This window comes from Humulus lupulus, chromosome 1 (assembly GCF_963169125.1).
Source record: "Humulus lupulus chromosome 1, drHumLupu1.1, whole genome shotgun sequence".
Taxonomy (NCBI): domain Eukaryota; kingdom Viridiplantae; phylum Streptophyta; class Magnoliopsida; order Rosales; family Cannabaceae; genus Humulus; species Humulus lupulus.
The window spans coordinates 60,942,607-60,962,505 of record NC_084793.1 but is presented as its reverse complement, the minus strand read 5'-3'; the positions used below and the strand labels follow the sequence as shown (position 1 = coordinate 60,962,505).

Sequence of the window (19,899 nt, the reverse complement as noted above, 5' to 3'; positions counted from 1 at the left end):
ACAAATCTCTCAATCCTTTACTTCGCATGGTGTTCCTTGCTTTTATCTTACTAGGTTCTATGCCATGTCACCTTAGTTGTATTTCAGCACCCAATACCATGACTGTCTCATCAAAGAATACACTTTTCTTGATATCCCAAATGTTGCACATTCAATGCCTAATCCCTTAACATAATTGTTAAGCCCTTAGGTTGCTATCTTATCTGCAATTGATCAGCGATTCCAGATTCCCACTTTATTTCCTTTGTTCTCTGGTCCCTTTCCAGAACTCAGAAAGTTATGGAGTCTCAATTTAACGTTATCAATGCCCCATTGCATTACTAGTCAAACAAATCAAGTTATGCCATCTCATTCAGCTGAGTTACAACTTCTTCTCTGTTCAATCACCTTATTTACAGTCTAATGTGGTCCATTCCTATGGCCCACCATCACATCATTTTACCTTTCAATATTCGTGCATCCCAGATTCTACTGTAAGCTAAACCTCCCAGTACAACAAACCCTAGGAGATGAAATGACATCCACCTTTAGTTCCCATCTCCACCCAAATTCTCTGTGGACCATTCATCCGGCCCTTGATCCTTATATTGTATTATACTCATAGGGTTCCTCCCTGTTTCCACAGAACTATCACCCTGGATTCCATTATCCAAAGAAAACGTATATGATCACCACCACACCCTATTACTTTACCCATCTCAATCGTTACCTTATCCGTTCCATGATAAACTGTAGCATTTCTCCTTTTTTTTTTTTTGATTGACACATACCTTCCAGGTAAAAGATCCGTCTCTAATTAAATCCCCTCCTCGTACAGTCGAGGACTTCTAACATCAACCATCCACCTACTGCATTCCATTAAATTTCAATCCCAAGATTATTTTTCTTACTAATAAGCAACACTTAAGTACCTTATACCATGCATAAACTGTCAACGTAACGTTCCGTGCATAACAACCCTGTTTCCATTCTTTTATCCCCCGTGAGGCCCAACCCATCCTCGCGTCAGTCTGAGCCTGGGCGTGCCAATCCTGTGATACACCCCCACAGTTTCATATCCTTACCATAGGCTAGGTCCTTGACGCTATCCCTCTATACTTAACCGTAATACACATACCTCAGCATCACCAAGTACTAACCAATTCTTACCTTGTCTTCTGAACTCTGATTTGACACTACCCATTCGGTCTATCTTTAAGTTTCCTTACTGTTCCTCCCATCTCTGGTGTTGTTGTCCACAGAGACACTTATGTGATAGATGACGTGCTTGCCAGTCTTGTTATGCTCTCTGTTCCTCAGACGTTCTTCATTAGCTTCTTCGTGACCCCAAACCAAATCTTTTCATAGAATCCTACCTGTGACCCTGCTTCCTTGGTGTTAACGTCTTCGGCATAGCAGTCGTTCACTTTCCTCTTCTGTCTGGAGGTAGCCCAACATACCACTCGTAGACTTAAAGGAGGCTTGTCCACACCGTTCTTGTACTCTCTGCTTGAAGAACTTACCTGTGCTGCTAAAGCTTGAACTGGTTTAGAACCCTTTTTACCAATTTCCTCACACCTTACTCAGTACAAGTAGCAATTCCTTAAATGTCTCTTTCCTTGATCACTAGCTGGTAATAACCAGATCATAGATCAATTCCTGGAGACATTGTCCCGTCTTGTACCCAACATTAAAACTTTCCATTCTTAACCGACGATACCAACAAGTCCCGCAATACAATGCTCCTATCTGATTCAAGATCAAACCTCTTCGACTGCTTAAGTAATTCTTCCTGTCAAGTTATTACCACCTTCCATAGTGTTTCTAACATCAGACTTGTTCGCAGTCCAGTCCTGAAGTGTTCCCATTCCTTCTTTGTACCCATCTGAATGCCTACTGATCAACTTAGTTTCCATTCAGTCAAATTAATATTTTCCAAGTGATATTCCCTACAATCCATGGTTACCTCTTAGCAAATTAACTCTCTCTCACTCTGACTCATATTGAAGCTTCCATACAACACCTTCCATTGTTCTCACTACAAATCCCTTGATTACTTGTAACCCAAATCCTCTGCCAGAAGTTTCCAATTCCTCCCTAATCAGTACTACTTTCTTCAACCTTCCACGTTGTATCTCTAAGGCATACCATCTATATCTGAACCTTTTCTTGAAAGATACTCAACACCCAACTCTTCCAGCTCGTTATGTAACCAAAAACATGAACTATCTAACCCACTAGTCAATTTCAAGAAACTAGCTTCGGTAACAAGACATCCCAGTCCTTTACAATCAGAATCCCCTTTTCTATCACAAACTAGGTGCCCAAGCACTATCTGGGGTCCCTCTACCTCGATAATCGAGAATCTATCCTTGCGGTATTCTACCAAAAGAAGTACTATATTTTGCATTCCTTGCCCTGCAGCATTCACGTTCAATACCTCATTCCATAGATCTCAAGCCACATGGCTCTCTCTACTACTCAAATACAACCGAAGATCCAATACACTGGAGTGGCCCTGTCACCCTGGACCATTCCAAAAATTTAACCTTTACATGGGTCATCATTCCCAATCACCACCACTTGTATATTTCTTTTCCCAAAGTGAAGTATCCAACTTCTAACACTCATTAACACATGTTGTCGCTGTCTTATCATTCCAAATCAAGCTCATAAATTCGTTAATCTCCGCAGCTCAAACGGTGTCCTTATAACTTCTTTTATCGAATCCCTACTTGAGTTCTTACCAACTCATCATGTCAATGTCTCAATCCGAATACCATTTCCTAGCATTCTTCTGCCACAAGTACTTAGCACAATCCCTTAATTATGACCTCTCATCACTATATCGCCAAAAATGGAATCAGCTTTGCCCATCCACTAAACAATTCTTAAGCCAACCCAAACTTTCCTCTTTAAACCAGAAGATAATGCCTTTTAGGCTTTCCATTCAATATCTTTTATCTGTCTGTGTCCTTATAACGAACCAACACCATTTACCCATATGCTGACAAACGACTCTGCAACTTTCATGATAGATGGAGGTTACCAACCCCAGTTATCATATGCAACCCTCCTGTATTACGATACCAGGTCCACGAAACCATCCTGTACGCAAACAATCTGAGTTCATCTGCCACTGCTGACTAAACTCTTCAACCCTAATATTCACACTCTGAACCAAACCATATCCAGGTCCAAGTAATCACAATATTCATACACACACAGAACATAATAAACATTAATTCACATTTCTATGCATTTAGCCATCCAATTTATTGCTACCATGTTCATTCACACTTCCTCATGCTTCCTACAAATCAATAGACAAGCATAACATATAAGTTCAGCTTGGGCAGTCACCTACAAGCAAACAAGATGCAATCCATCGTCCCAATATTCATTCACATGCAATAGCAATGCTAATCAGCACGCCTCCATCACATCATGCAATAGTCAAGGGTCAGGCCCTATCAGTTCTCATGCTCCCTATAATCATACAGCATAATACATTCATCTTTTAATCAAAAGCTTAAGCATATAGTCTCAAATATTCAATCAAAGAACCCTGAGTCGAGCTTTTCTTCGGTGGCAAATGTACATGTCCAGCCTATCTCCAGGAACCCTTAAACCTAGGATGCTCTGATACCAAGTTGTAACGCCCTGGATAACCAAGACCGTTACACTGTGTGTTTGATATAGTGCAAGACTTGCTAATCAAGTCATTTAGTTGGAACTGTGTATCTAATGACACAAAAGATTAGGTTAAAAAGAATTTTGATTTATAAACGGTTAAACTTTACTAAAACGGATGTTTGTTACATGGGATCCCAAATTAGGGTTTAAATAACGTAAATACAAAACTCTTAATTACAAATAAATGACCAAGCCACTCTAATGGAAAAATATACGTTTTAGGTTCCCGTTCCTGTACAAATCCTTGACCGTGACGGCCGAGCAGCTGACAATGTACACCTTGCCGCCAGAGCTCTCCAACCCATGGCCAACTTGCCTTACCTGCACCATGTAGCACCCGTGAGCCGAAGCCCAGCAAGAAAACATAATATCATATCATAACAATATTAACAACTAAACAATTCACAGAGTATAATTCAATAACCACAAAGCATAACTCAGTTCTTTCACGCCATTAAGTCCATTCAAGACAACACACTAGTCAATAGCCAATAATTCAGCTCCAGATATTCATTGAGTCATAGACAATATTCTACAACGGATATTCAGCACATACATTCAGATTTAAGACACACTCAATCACATAATACACTCATACCACATAATATCCAGGGTCGACGACTTAGGCCGCACCCTCTATTTAACCCACTGACTCCGGCCCGCTTAAACCGAGCTTAGTGCATAATAAGCTGTCCTCAGATACCAGTGTCCGATCCGCGCCCTGTGCGCAAGTGTGGATTTCGGCACCCTTAGGCCGTTACCACATGTCCCTGTGGCATAAAACCACCTTATGACATTCATATCATTATAGGGAACGCTTAGTCCCAACATATTCACATGGTGTATCACATTCACATAACAATACATTCAAATATAGGGAACACTTAGTCCCGTCCTATCCACATACACAGGTGCAATTTTCTTACCTTAAATCTAAATGCTTTAATTAGAGAGGACGACCCCCGAGCATGATAAATTCCCGAGCCCTAGTTTATCACCTAGTCACAACCAAGATAATGAATTCCATTAATACTCGGATATAGGTTTCTGGTTATAAAACTAACTCCCGGGCAACCGAATTCCACCAAGCACGGTGGTGAAACCAATCCCGAGCACACTCGACTACCTTCCCGTGCTTAAAACCCTTAAAAACTCATGTGTGCAACCAAGGGCTGCGACCCTTCTCCAAAATAGAGCCAACACCACACCTGAAGGGGACACGCGCCGTGGCCCTTGCCTTGGGCACCGCGACGCTTGTCTTTGGCCGAGCCTTCTTGGCTCCCTTGCAAGCTAGGGCCGTAGCGCTCTAGAACAGAGCCGCGACCCTTCCCGTCGAACCCAAAATTTCCACCATTTTCAACCTCCAAACCTTAACCAAAACCATCCCAAAGCTCCCTATTTCCATATCAATCATTCCCAACACTTTTAAGACAACTTTAACATCATAATTCAACAGGAAACCCAATCTAAAACTCATTGCAATCCATGTTTCAATCTTTGAAACTCAAGAACATCAAACACCATAACCAACCATTCAAAACTCAGATTTAAACTTCTAAATCATAAATTAAAGTTTACCTCTTCAGCTGAACCTCTTCTCCAAGCAAAATCCCAGCTAGTTCCCAAGTTCTAGCTTCAATTCAACCTTAAACATAAAAATTATGATTATCTTACTACCCAGAAAACTCAGAGCTTCTAACCTAAAAAACACAGTTATATTCTCACCTTGGCTTTGATTAAATATTCCTTGGATAATCCTTGAGCTAAACTTTTAAATCCCCACTGAAATCCTCTGAAATCCTAGCCTAAATCCTCCAAATTTTCTCTGTTTTCCTTAGTTTTCTTGAGAGAGAGAGCGGAGAGAAAATAAGAGTCGGTCTAATATTTCTTTCCACTAGCTTCTGTTTTAACTAAGTCTATCCTTTATCCCGTTAAGTCAATCCCGAGCCTCGAGGTGCTGGAAACGTCCCCGAGGGCAAAATGGTAAAATTCCCCAACATTCCCAGCTAGACTTCCTAACCTCAAATATATCTCCATATATTTATTTTCATAACCCGATAGTCTAAATAATTACCCGATACCTATAATATCCCTGACTTATCCAAAGTCAACTATTAAGCCCCGTTGTGACTTTCCTTCGCTACCTGCTCCCTAGGATCGCCTCGTGCCGCTAATTACAAACGCACACACCTATACACGCACATATATTTATCCATATATCCACATAATAATGTGGTCTCAACAATTATTACACACATTCACATTTATGCCCTAACGGGCCAAGATTACCATTATGCCTTACTAGCCAAACAGGGTCCGCATACTTATTCAATACCTCTATTCACGCTTTCTTACCATTAATTCTCTTAACCTCCAATTATGCCCTCCCGGCACACTAATCAAGGCTCTTAAGCCTTATTAGTAATTTTGGGTCGTTACATATATCATGCTAAAGTTTTGAGTTATTTTTTGGATTATTTAAATTTATATGTGTTATTAAATCTTTTTTTATGTTTATATATATATATATATATATAGGGAATGGTTATGGTGGGGGATATTTTTTATGCACTAGTGTGGTAAATTATATATTTTTACACACATGGATAATTTATGACTACAATTTTTTTGCGACAGTGTTCATTATAGTCAAAGCGAATCTCTTACACGTTTTTGAGAAGTTCTAAATAATTTAGGGTGTTGAAAATAGGGTTTCAGACTTTTAGTACCACCAAATGCGTTAAATTTTGTTTAGACCCTATTTTCGACACCCTAAATTATTTATAATTTCCCAAAAATGTTCAGGGGGTTTGTGGTAACTACAATAAACACAATCATGTAAAACAATTGAGATCATAATTTGTCCATATGTGTGAGTTGGAGCGTGAACTACAGTGTTGATTCATCACCGTAGTTTTTATATCTCTCTCTCTCTATATATATATATTTATATATAAATATATATTCCTTTTTTTTCATTCTTTTCTCCTCCTTCTCTGTTACTAACACATTAAGGTCTTGGTTGTTCATGCTTTTAACAACCACTTTTGGGCTTTTAAACCTTGGTTGGATTAACCATATGCTTTGGTTTTTTTTGTCTAAAAAGTACTTTAAGAATAAGCTAATCATTGTAGCTTCTTAAAAATTGCTTTTTGAAAAGTCCAAAGCCTAAAGCTAAAGCCTAGCCAACCAAGCCCTAAAACAACTCTACTTGTGCTGACACTATTTTTTGGTGATGTTAACTATGGTGTGTGTGTGTGTGTGTGTCGCTCAATTAAAACAACACTCGGGTTCTGGTTAATGGTGTAGCATGGTAGTGGGTGTTGGTTCTGGTGGCTGGTCTAAGGTTTCAGGGGTGCCCGGTTGTGGGTTGTGGTGGTGCTCCATCGAAATTCTAGGGCCTTCTGATAATGGGTGGCTATCATGTTGGTTGTGTGGCTGGTTATTGTTGAGATTGATTAAATATAAATGTTAAGTAGTGTTATACAAGGTGGTGTAAAATACTTAACGATTTTCACTTAAGTTTAAGTGAAAATATGAGTTTTTGTTGTAGGCATTAATAATTAAATTTTATGGGTACCCTAGGCAGGGGAGAGGCGACATGTCGCAACCCAGGTGGCGACATATCGCCACAAGGCGTAAAACCTAGTCCAAGACAAAGGACAGAAGACACGTCACTTGTCACTAGGCAACATGTCGCCTGTCTCGGTATTTGAATTACATTTTTTGGCTCCAAAATGATGTGTTTAAAAGCTCTATTTTTATCACTTAGACTTAATGATGGTGCCTACACTATAAAATGGGTCTTTTAGAGTTGTAAAGCCTTGATCACACTTTTCAACTCTCTCTCTCTCTCTCTCTCTAACCTCTCTCTTTCTCTTGCTCTCAAAGATTATAAGTTTTCTTTAAGAAATTCATCAAGAAAGTGCTAGTCTTAAGAATTTCAAAGGCTTGTTAGATCCCAATTCTCTTTCCTCTTAGAAATAGCCTTGAGCATCAATGGTGGGCTAGGACATAGAGAATTTGGATTGCTATACTCCTCTTGTATAAGCCTTATGGTGTTTCTCCCCCAACATTGAATCTAAAAGTGGTGTTCTTCTTCTCATTATAGATTAGATTTCGATCGACAGTTTGCACTTTCAAACTGTCTGAATTTTTTGGATGATCTATACTGTAAGTTTTATCCTGTATCTATCTATATAGGTGTTGTAAGTTCACTCTCCTCCTACAATCAAATTCTCTATTCTTTTAGTTTCTTATTTTCTACAACACTATGAATGAATCTTCATCAATTTCATCCTTGAAATTTATAACTCATGTTTTTTTAGACACAACAATATTTATGACTATGTCATACTAGTGTGTCTTTATGTTGATGATATGTTGATTTTGAGTAATGACATGAAAGGGTTTATAGAAACAAAGATGTTTCTATCTTCTACTTTCAAAATGAAAGATCTTGGAGAGGTAGATACCGTTCTAGGTATCAAAGTTAGAAGAAATAGTAGGAGATATGTTTTGAACCAAGCCTACTATGTTGAGAAAGTGCTTGACAAATTTAGTCATCTTAAAATTAAAGAAGCAAATACGCCATTCGATTCAAATATAAAACTTGAAAAGAATGAAGGAAGAGTGGTGGCTCAACTTGAATATGCAAGTGCAATAGAGAGTCTAATGTACGCCGCTCATTATACTACAATGTACATTGCATACGTGGTTAGTAAACTTAGTAGATTTACTAGAAATATAAGTCTTGAATATTGGAGAGCTATTGAGAGAATCCTAGGGTATCTTAAGCATACAAAAGATGTTAGCCTCCATTACTCAAACTTTCCTAAAATTCATGAAATATACTCTATGTAAGTTGGATATCATGTGTAGGAGACATTCTCTCAACCACCGGTTGGGTATTAACTTTTGGTGGAGGTGTAATTTCTTGGGGTTCTATGAAACAAACTTGTATATCACACTCAACTATGGAAGCTGGATTTATAGCTCTAGCGACAATCGATAAAGAGGGTAAGTGACTTAGGGATCACATGTTGGATATCTCTTTTATCGTGGATATTGTATCAATGATCTCGATATATTGTGATAGTCAAGCTACTCTTGCTAGAGCATACAATTGTGTGTATAATGGGAAATTCAGACACATAAGTCTAGGACATGAGTATGTAAGGCAATTAATTCAAGATGGAATCATACCTATCTTATATGTTAAGACTTGTGAGAACTTAACCGTTCCATTTATAAAACCTCTTTTGAGAAGTTTAATATGTTCTACATCTAGTGGGAAGGGAGTGAAACTCCTAAAATAAGATATTCAACAATGATGGCAACCAACGCCAAACTTGTAAATATCAAGGGAAAGAGGTAAATGGGTAAGAACAAATCATTGATAAGTGGATAGTTTTTAACACTAAACAATTGAGAGTCTCATCCAAGATGGTTAGTAATGGCTGCTACCAAGTGATGGTTAAGCCTAAGGCTTTTAATGAAGCTCAGTTAAGTACAACAAGAATCTTTAAGGGTAGCAAAGATGTTGCAAGAGTTTCACCTATATGAACTCAAAGGTGGTGCCTCCTCTCATGGGAGTTGGAGTTTTCTCCCTCGAAAGTTCATGAATGGAGGAGCACATTGACATGTTAGTGCTAAGAGAGAAAAGTGGGAAAATGAATGATCAAGTAAAGGTGTGTGAGATAACATTGGTCTTATCATGGGAATACTTGGTTCAAGCTATTAAGCAAATAATAATTTCGATAAGGCTTTGAAATATCTTCACTAAGGAAATGTTCAAATTGAAAGATATTTTTCCTTATGCACCAATACTATTTGAATTAAGAATAGACTATTATATTTAACCAAGTGGGGGGAACGTTGAGATTTTTTAAATATAAATGTTAAGTAGTGTTACACAAGGTGGTGTAAAACACTTATCGGTTTTCACTTAAGTTGAAGTGAAAATATGAGTTTTCGTTGTAGAAATTAATAATTAAGGTTATGGGTCCAAAGTGGTACAATGAGGTGCTTAAGCTTACCCTAAAGGTTTGAAATCATTTGGAGGTTGTTAAAGGTGATTTTGGGCACCCTAGGCAGATGAGAGGTGACATGTCGCAACCCAGGTGGTGATATGTTGCCACAAGGCATAAAACCTAATCCAAGACAGAGGACAAGCAACATGTCACCTCTCTTAGCATTTGAATCACATTTTTTTGGCTCCAAAATGATGTGTTTGAAAGCTCTAATCATATTGGTTAGACTTAATGACGGTCCCTACACTATAAAATGCGTCTTTCATAGTTGTAAATCCTCGATCACACTTTTCAACCCTCTCTCTTTCTCTCTCTATCTACCTATATCTCTCTAGCTCTCAAATATCATAAGTTTTATCCAAGAAATTCATCAAGAAAGTGCTTTTCTTGAGAATTTCAAAGGCTTGTTCAATCTCAACTCTATTTTCTCTTAGAAAAAGTCTTAATTATCAATGGTGGGATATGAAATAGAGAATTTGGACAGTGATACTCCTCGTTTATGAGCTGTATGGTGTTTCTCCCCCAACATTGAATCTACAAGTGATGTTCTTCTTCTCGTCATAGATTAGATTTCAATCAACAGTTTCCCTTGCTTTCTTTCAAATTTTTTTGGATTTCTATATTGTAAGTTTCATCCTGAATCTATCTAGATAGGCAGTGTAAGTTCACTCTCCTCCAACAGTTGTCATTGCTTTAACCCCGATCATTATTGGGGAGTTCATGCTAGTTTTAGTTTATTTATCTGTTTGGTTCTGGTCATGTTTTGTTGTTTTGATATTCGTTTGTCTTGTTTTTAGTTTGGTTTATTGATGTAATGAGGGTGTTCTACCACTATCTTCTTAGAGGACCTAGGCTTGTGCCTTTTGTTAGATATTTTCCCTTATTCAAGTCACAATTGGTAGTGTCACTGATTCAGTTTAGAGCACTGTCACTCTATTGCAAGATCTTTAAAACACGAATTTCTATTTTGTGTATCTGGACAGTGGTCTTGATATGTTTTGTCAATTTCTACCCATATTTGGGGATGACTTTAGTTCTTGGTTGATTTGATCTATTATTGTGCTCAACTCGGTTAGCTCTTATTATTTGGTCATCTCATTTGTGAGATTTGTACATCTCTTTGAGCTTGGCTGCCTATTGCACTATGATCCATTTTAACCATTGAATTAAAGTTCTTTCCTTTTAAAATAAAATAATAATAATAAATAACATTTGACTATATTCTAGTAAATTTATTGTTAAGAATTTTATTAAGTTTCCAAACCCTTATTAATTATTTATCGTAAAACTTATATTTATTATTATTTAAAATTATATATATTAAAAATAAAATAAAACAAGATAAGAAAATAAATTTAAAATAAAAGAAAATCAAAACTATTTAAAAATTAAAATGTGAATATCTAATATTATTTACTCAAGAACTAAATTGCTGGGTGATTTTGGATTTTCATAAAAAGAAATTGTAAATTTTTTAACTAGAATTAGTTCAAAGTTCAAAAGTTATATTTAGTTTGTTTTGATAATTACAGAGTTTTTTTTTTGTATAATTTTCAAAAATATAAAATTATATATAGTATTTAGTTAAAACTCAACATATAAAATTGTATATACCAAAAAAAAAGTCTCATCCGGCTTACAACATTATTATATTGTTACACTGTAGATATCAATTTATTAGCTATCTTATATATATGATTCTATATATGCAGATAATTAAATAACTATAGATTGGATCAGAAAATAATTGTTTAGTTTTTGAACTTATAATATACAAAGCATATTATTAAATATTTAAAATAATATTATTTATTTAGTTTCGAAATTAGAATATACAATGTCATCTTGGTGTTTTAATTTAAACTCTATTATACATTATTTATGAAGTCAAAAAACTTAGCATACATCGTTGTTACTATTTTTCTTTTGGAAATGATATAAGAGCTGTTACGGTTCCGAACTCTTTTTTGGCGGTATCATACCACACATTTTAGTTTACATATGGCAGTGTTATAAATATGGAATGTGATTTAGAAAATAGAAGATGTGTATATGGTAAGAAGCATTTCCATCTACAAATTAATTAATAACGAGTGAAGTAAGTCATGTTCGTATTAAGTTTCTACACACTTTGGATATGGGGCTCTCTAACATCCTTCACAAGATAATGACTATTTTTGCTCACCCATTCTAGACGGCTCAATCATAAGTGGTTCTTTAGCTTACTATCCCTGAATCACAATCGACTTTTTTGACAATCATTTTTTGACTGATTTGGATTTAGATCACTCGTTAAAGTTTTCTTGGCTCTTGATTCCTGAATCACAAATGACTTTTTTAGCTCTACTTTTTGGATCGTTTTAGATTTAAATCAGATACTTGTTAAAATTTTATTGGCTCAATGTGGACGTTGATGTAGAAAGTATAAGGGATACATGATAAGAAATATAAATTTCTATCTCAAAATCAATTGGTGATGAGTTGAGTAACTCATGCTCTTATAAATGGTATTAAGTTTCCACAAACTTTGAATATATAAGACTCTTTAACAAGCAGAAATTATAATTCTAGTTTTTTTTTATATGAGGATGTTCATTGTAGTTAGAGCAGACCTCTTGTAAAACCGTTGATTAGAATTTTAAAATTAGAAAAGAAGAAATATTTGATTGAGAAAATGTGATTATTTATCTCAAACATATCTCGAGGTTGACCACTCAATTTAATAAAAACATCAGTAAACACCAAAACTTAAATCATGATCATATATATATATATATATTATTTTTAAATAAATAGAAATAATTGCCTTTGAATGGATTAATTGCTAACAATACATGCCAAAAGAACAAAAAAGAATCCGTAAACAATTGAATTAAGAAATGGTCATGAAGCGTGCCTCTGGTGGGTCTGACCAATATTTGAGAATATTTGAGATGAAGATGCTGAGAAGAGCCTTCTGTGTATCTTCATCAACATTTCCATCATGCTTGTCAATGAAAGAAATTACATACTCCAAGATGAAACTCTCACAAGCCAACCTAATAGTAGTATTTGTTGGATTAAAAATCATATTATGGGCACATATGTATTAATGTATGATGCTATTATAAAGTTTGATAAAAAAAAAAAAAAGTGACCAATTATGTTATAAGTATCATAGGTATTAAAATGTCATGGAAATAATGTGTAGATACCATAAGTTGTATTTATAATTTGATGAGGGGCAAAATTATAAATATCCAAAATTGATTTAATAATCAGTTTATTATTTAAATAGGTAGTGGTTCCCAAGAAACGTATTCTTTCGTATTCTCTTCTTCCCCATCACAGAGAAATACACAGAGAGAGAAACTAATTTTCTTGGAAGATTAATTGCCTTGATTCAATCTCCATCAATGGCTTCAGGTTAGTGCTTCCGCTCTTGTGTTCATATTCTTCTTTAATTTAGCAAAGATTTTATAGAAACATGTTTTAGGGTTTATCATTTATGCACTTAACATGATTAAGATCTGTGAAATTATGTTGAATACTAATGTTTATGTGTATTGCTTAAGTGTATTTTAATAATCCTAACAAGTGGTACCAGAGCCATCTTTGCTAAATTTATTGAAGATTTGATGATTTTGTTCAAGAAAATTTGGGATTTCAAAAATATTAAAATTTTCCGCTGTGATTCATTTATTTACATATACATATATTTTGATTAGAATTATTCATATATATGTATTATCGAATTCATTATTTTGGACGTGGATCAATAATTTTCTGGTTGTTGTTTTATTTTGCTTGGATTCAGTGATGTAGCATATATATTAATATATATATATATATATGCCTGTGGTTAGGAAATCAAACCCAGCCGATTTGTTTTCGGTTTCTTCAGTTTGTATATTTATATAAATGATTGCTTTTATTTGTATATTTATATATACTTATATAAATGGTTTTCATCAGGATATATAATTGTATACATATATATAAGGTTGAATACATATATAAATGATTCCGTTTAAGATATTAATATATATACAATCAGGTTTGTAACTTTATGTATGGATATATATCTATTGTATTTAATTTTATTTATTTATTTTTTGCTTTACCATTATGGCTTTAGTTATTGATTCATTTTAAATTTAGTTTTGTTTTATTATTGTTATTATTTTTATTAAATATATAGTAGTTTTAGTTAAAATAATAATAATAATAATAATAATAATAATAATACAGTAACAATTAAATTCAAATTTTGGTTTAGGAATTTTATCAAGAATATCTAATATTTTAAAAATAATTAATTGAAACAAAATATCACCAAATTGATCTCTTTTGTATAGATTAATTTAATTAAAATATCTAGATAGTTATGTGTATGTAATTCATGCATTTATTAGTTGACCCAAATGTAAGTTAATATTTGGCAGAGTTTCATGCATATTTGTAGTGATAAATATGTAACAATTATAAGGTTTTTTATGTAAATATTATGTTTATCCAAAGATTGTCATATTGTTTAATATGATTTATTGTTAATATTTGATTGCTACAACAAGAGTACCGCTTACAATTAATATTACTGTCTAAAGACTTGATATTAATGTTGTGTTTGGTATCTTGAGATGGGATTAACCATTAACCATTATTTGAATTTGTTTGTTTTATATGGATTCTTATGTGGGCTTGTTTTGTTATTTTGTATAGGGATATTTGCGGCATAGGTACCCAATGTTTGGGTTTTGTACGCGGCATAGACCCAATGTTTATTTTTAGTGGCAAAAGTACCCAAAGTCAGTAAAACTGTAATTCCGTCAGCCTCCTCCATTAGGTTCCGTTTTGTGATGACTGGACCAACACGTGTCACTTCGTGATTGGTCCAACTCAATAATATATTAGGGATATTTGCAGCATAAGTACCCAATGTTTGAGTTTTATACACGGCATAAGTACCCAATGTTTAAAAATAATTATGATTTGTACCAATAAAAACGTGACACGTGTCTGCCTAACGGAGGAGATTGACGGAATTACAGTTTTACTAACTTTGGGTACTTTTGCCACTAAAAATAAACATTGACTCTATGCCGCGTACAAAACCCAAACATTGGGTACTTATGCCGCAATTATCCCTTTTGTATATTATGTTCAGCTAGTTTATCTAACCCTGCCACAATAACTGCCAACATTAACTCTATTCCCATGCTTAATGGGACAAATTTCAAGGATTGGAAAGGGAAATTACTTGTAAATATTGGTTGCATGGAATTAAATTATGCATTAAGGCAAGAACAACCTTCACCTCTCACTGCAGAAAGCACTCCTGACGAAAAATTGGATTTTGAGAGGTGGGACCGTTCTAATCGCATGAGTTTAATGATCATGCAACAATGTATTCCAGAAGCCTTTAGGGGCACTGAATCTGAAGAGATCACTAAGGCCAAGGATTTCCTCGATGCAATTGAAAAACGTTTTGCTAGAAATGATAAGGCTGAAATGACTTCACTTCTAGCTTCCTTGATGTCCATGAAGTATAAGGGTCGAGGAAATGTTAGGGAGTACATTATGGAAATGTACCAAATTGCTTCAAAACTTAAGGCACTTAAGATCGAGCTTTCTGAGGATTTGCTTGTTCTTATGGTTTTGGTATCTCTTCCTGCACATTTTAATCAGTTCAAAGTCAGTTATAACTGTCAAAGGGAGAAATGGACTCTAAACGAGCTCATTTCTCATTGTGTGCAAGAGGAAGAAAGGTTGAAGCAAGATAAAACTGAAAGTGCTCACTTGGCCAGTGCCTCTAAGGATAAGGGCAAGAAAAGAAAGCATGAGAATGAAGCTGCTAAGGGTCTAGTGCAAAAGAAACAACATAAGGAGCCAACAGGTTGTTTCTTTTGTCGCAAGACTGGACATGTGAAGAAGGAATGTACAAAATATCACTGTTGACCCACGATTTGGCCAACTGACATGGAGTCAAAATATGAATGATACGGACGAATACAAAGAGAATAATGTAATGACGAAAGTAAAGAAAACACAGCAATTTATAGTGGTTCGGCCCCAGGATCTGGTAATGACCTACGTCCACTTAGAATTATATTGATATGAAATCAGAAGTGTGATCAGAGAACTTGGGTTCAATGAGTTTCAGCACTTCACCTAAAGCAATACAAGTTTTCTCGGAGAAATTCTATCTCTCTATGATTTTTCAGCCCAAAGTCCTCTTCCCTTGAGCTTTCTCTTGCTATTTATAGGCTCAAGGAGGGTTACAAAAGATCGTTACAGATATTATCCCCTGAATAGTGGGATATTCAAAAGATTGCATGAGGCAAATTCGGGATTCACAAAGATCTTCCCATAAATGTTGCTTTGCTAGCGGACCCACCGACCAGGCTGGTCGTGGCAAAGATAGGCTTGTCCTGCTTCTGGTGTGTCTCCTGGTCGATACTCTAGCAGATGCTTCCAGGTATCAGCCACGTGTCAAGAAATTATTCGCCACGTCACAAATGCTAATTTACTGGATAACATTTGCCCCCCAAAGTTTATTTACTACGAACAGTAAATAAACTTTGAACGAATGACTCTTCGGTAACCCCTCCTGACGTGTCAGGACCCTTCGTGTGTTCTTGAAAAAAGCAAACCACTCCTGTCTAATCATGGCTTTTCAGTTCCCCAGAAACGCTTTTGACGGACATCACGTTTCCCCATACTTCGAAAAAGGAAAATTAATGATCACGCCTTTTGAATATAAAAGACAAACTTATATAAGATCACCAGAGCCATTTCTTTCCTTTTCACGCACGCCACTACTCCGCCGAAAACCCTAAAAACCAGTGCTTTACCTTCTCCGGCGAACGTTCTCTTGTGCTTTCAAGACTCAGACGGTGGGCTTCTTGACTCCCGAAGCTCTCACTTCCACCTTCACGACCATTTTCCCTGGTAAGTTTCTTGAAACCTCATGCTTCTAATTTCTCGTGGTGCATGCTTTTTAATGGTGTACTGTTTGAGTCTCTTGGCTTCTGGTTTTTTAAGCGCCTGTAGATAGAATATTTTTGTAGGCAGAGTAGGCTTATGAGTTGGTTTAAAACCCAGGATCAGTGCTTTTTAGGACGTAAAATCGAAGTAGCATTTCGATTTTTAAGCCAGTAGAAAATAATTTTTCCCACCCTAAGGGGAGTCGAAAAAGCTTTTCAGGAAAACTTTTCACTTTCACCCTCTGATCTGCTTTTTAAACTGTTTGCACAGAAAGACTTAGTTTCTTGTTAGAATGCTGTTGTATAAAGGCTTAGCTTTTATACTCGACCAGCGTTATTCTAAAAGCCTTCTAGACTCCTCTGACCTCACCTCCCCATTCTTCTGTTTGAAGATTTGTCGACTCCCAACATTTTTGACATGTACCAGGCCGAAGAGGAAGAGGAAGTCCCTCAACTTCAACGGAGGTCAAAGAAGCGAACTGGTGAAACCAGTCAAGGCCCTTCAGCCAAGAAGAGTCGACCAGAAGACCTTCCTCAGGGTACACCAACTGGGCAAAGTCCTGCGCCAACTGGGCGAACTCCTACCCCTCCTCCAGCTCCTTCTGAACAGCAAAACACTCCTGTTCGGTCTAATCCTCCAGCTGCGCCTGCTAGGGAGCAGCTTTCTCGTGAAGAGGCCCATGGGGCCAGGCTCGTGAGCCGTGCCATCCGATCCGCTAAGGACCGACTTGAACGCATAGGCAAAGGTGAGCGTTTTGGGACCGCCATGATCCAAGCTGAAGAGCTACCGGTCGACCAGATCCTGAACAGGGCTCTGAACGAGATCTCCAGCGTAAGTGTTTCTTTATTCTTTAAGTCTTTTAGTTTTTTAGACCTCCTGATAAGTCCTAACTTCTTTTTCTTTCGTTCACAGGCCTTACTTTCTGCCACTACTGCTCGTACCCGAGCCCAGGCTTATTTTGAGCAGGTCGAGGTTAAAGTTCTCGAGAAACATCAGGTGAAGGCAGCCGAGGAGCTTTCGGCTGCTGAGGCTAAGCATGCTAAGGAGTTGGAGACGGTGGTCCGAGAGAGGGATGCAGCGGTGACCAAACTGTCCGCGGCTGAAGCTGCAAAAGATGCAGCGGTTAAGCTGAGGGAAGAGTACCGGTCGTACAACAAAACTCATCTCCGCGAAATCAAGCATCTGGAGGGGGTAGTCAAGACTAAGGACGAGACTATTGCCACTCTCGAGGGCAAGGTGCAGCAGTTGGAGCTTGACAACTCCAAGAATCTGGAAAGGTACAAAAGGACCACACTCTGATGTTTCTATAACTTCTGGAAACACAATCAGGGTGCTGACTTTAGCTACCTTTCAAAGGAAGTCAGAGCTGCGGAGTTGGCCCGGTGCGCTGCTCAACTGGCTAAAGAGGAGGCAAGAGCTGCGACTCCTGCAACCCCAAGGGTCGTTGGTTTGGAAGAAGAAACCATCGAGGAAGTGACTGACCAGGATGCTGCCCAGGACCCTCCTGCCCCCCATGCCTCTTAACTTTTATTAACTATTTTTCTTTCTTTTTGAACATGCGACCCACGGGTCGTGATGTAAAGACAATAGTTTCTTTTTAAACTTTGCTGCACGGGCAGTAAATCTTTTTTATTTGAACAGTTACATCCAAGCAGCAATGCTTGCGGTGTAAAAGCTTAACTCTTGGTGCTATAATATTTTTACTTATTATAACATTTGTCCGTATGACCGAACTTAGCATAGTACTTTGGCATGATTTAACAAAACATAAATTTTGAAAAATACTCTAAGTACTGTAGCATGCTTTCACTCATTTTGTTCATGTGTTTACATACCTTGAGAGTATGCTTTGCTATCGATGTGCCTTATATGCCCCCCAAGTGATTGAGGAGCTTTAGGTCCTTGGTCACTTGCCTTGACCATGGCCTGTTCGAACATTCCTGTTCGTGTGGAAAAATGATACTTGTGATACAGCAAAACAACACACGTAATGAACAAATACTTGCAAATGTAAATTCACAAAAGGTTGGCAAGAATGACTGGCTGAGCACAGTCCCTTATAATCTCGTATTAAAAATGGACTAAACATGTCTTTACGAGTGATTCTGAAACATAATCTTACATATACGAGAAGTTAGCCATACATCGTGGCTAACCCTCTTTGCAAAACTTGTAAAAATTAAAAGAAAAATTTAAACAAGCCAGTCCTTTAAGAAGGGATGTTTATTGATAATACTTGCACAGGTGTTCTCCATTCCAATAGCGCGGAACGAGATCTCCGTTTAAGCGTGCAAGTTTGTAGGTGCCTGGGTGAAGGACTTCTTCAATCTGGTAAGGTCCTTCCCAGTTAGGTCCGAGCACGCCTGCAGTGGGGTCGCGGGTATTTAAGAAAACTAGTCGTAGCACCAAATCTCCGACGTTGAATTTTCTTTCTTTAACTTTGGAGTTAAAGTACCGGGCGACTTTTTGCTGGTAAGCAGCAACTCGGAGTTGAGATTTTTCTCGTATCTCGTCAATTGAGTCTAAGGACTCCAGCATTAGCTGGCCGTTTGCGTCCTGGTCGTAAGTCGAACGGCGATGTGAGGGGGGATCTAACTCGACAGGTAACATTGCCTCATATCCGTAGGCTAGAGAAAATGGGGTACGCCCTGTCGCTGTTCGATGAGATGTTCTATACGACCAGAGGGCTTCAGGTAGCTGTTCTGGCCACGCTCCCTTAGCTTCTTCGAGCCTTTTCTTCAGGGTGTCCTTGAGGGTTTTGTTTACAGCTTCGACTTGCCCATTCGCTTGGGGATGTGCGACTGAAGAAAAACTCTTAATTACTCCATGCCTTTCGCAGAAATCGGTGAACAGGTCGCTATCAAATTGGGTTCCGTTGTCTGAAACTATCTTCCTGGGCAATCCATACCGGCATACAATGTTCTTGATGACGAAGTCGAGAACTTTCTTGGTCGTGATAGTTGCGAGTGGTTCAGCTTCGACCCATTTTGTGAAGTAATCGACTGCCACAACTGCGTACTTTACCCCTCCTTTTCCTGTTGGCAGTGACCCAATCAAGTCTATTCCCCATATTGCGAAAGGCCACGGGCTCTGCATCTGCTTTAGCTCGTTTGGAGCTGCTCGTGGGATTTTGGAGAACCTTTGACATTTATCACACTTTCGTACGTACTCCATTGAATCCTCGTTCATTGTTGGCCAGAAATAGCCCTGTCTGAGAACTTTTTTC

The 19,899-nt window shown here is 37.2% G+C and overlaps 1 protein-coding gene across 1 annotated transcript; it reads left to right on the top strand.

Moving 5' to 3' along the window:
• Positions 1-13,102: 13,102 nt before the first annotated feature.
• LOC133815439 (uncharacterized) lies at positions 13,103-15,644 on the top strand. Its single transcript, XM_062248280.1, has 2 exons — positions 13,103-13,112; positions 14,854-15,644. The coding sequence occupies exons 1-2, from the start codon at positions 13,103-13,105 to the stop codon at positions 15,642-15,644; spliced, it is 801 nt and encodes a 266-aa protein (XP_062104264.1).
• Positions 15,645-19,899: the final 4,255 nt, after the last annotated feature.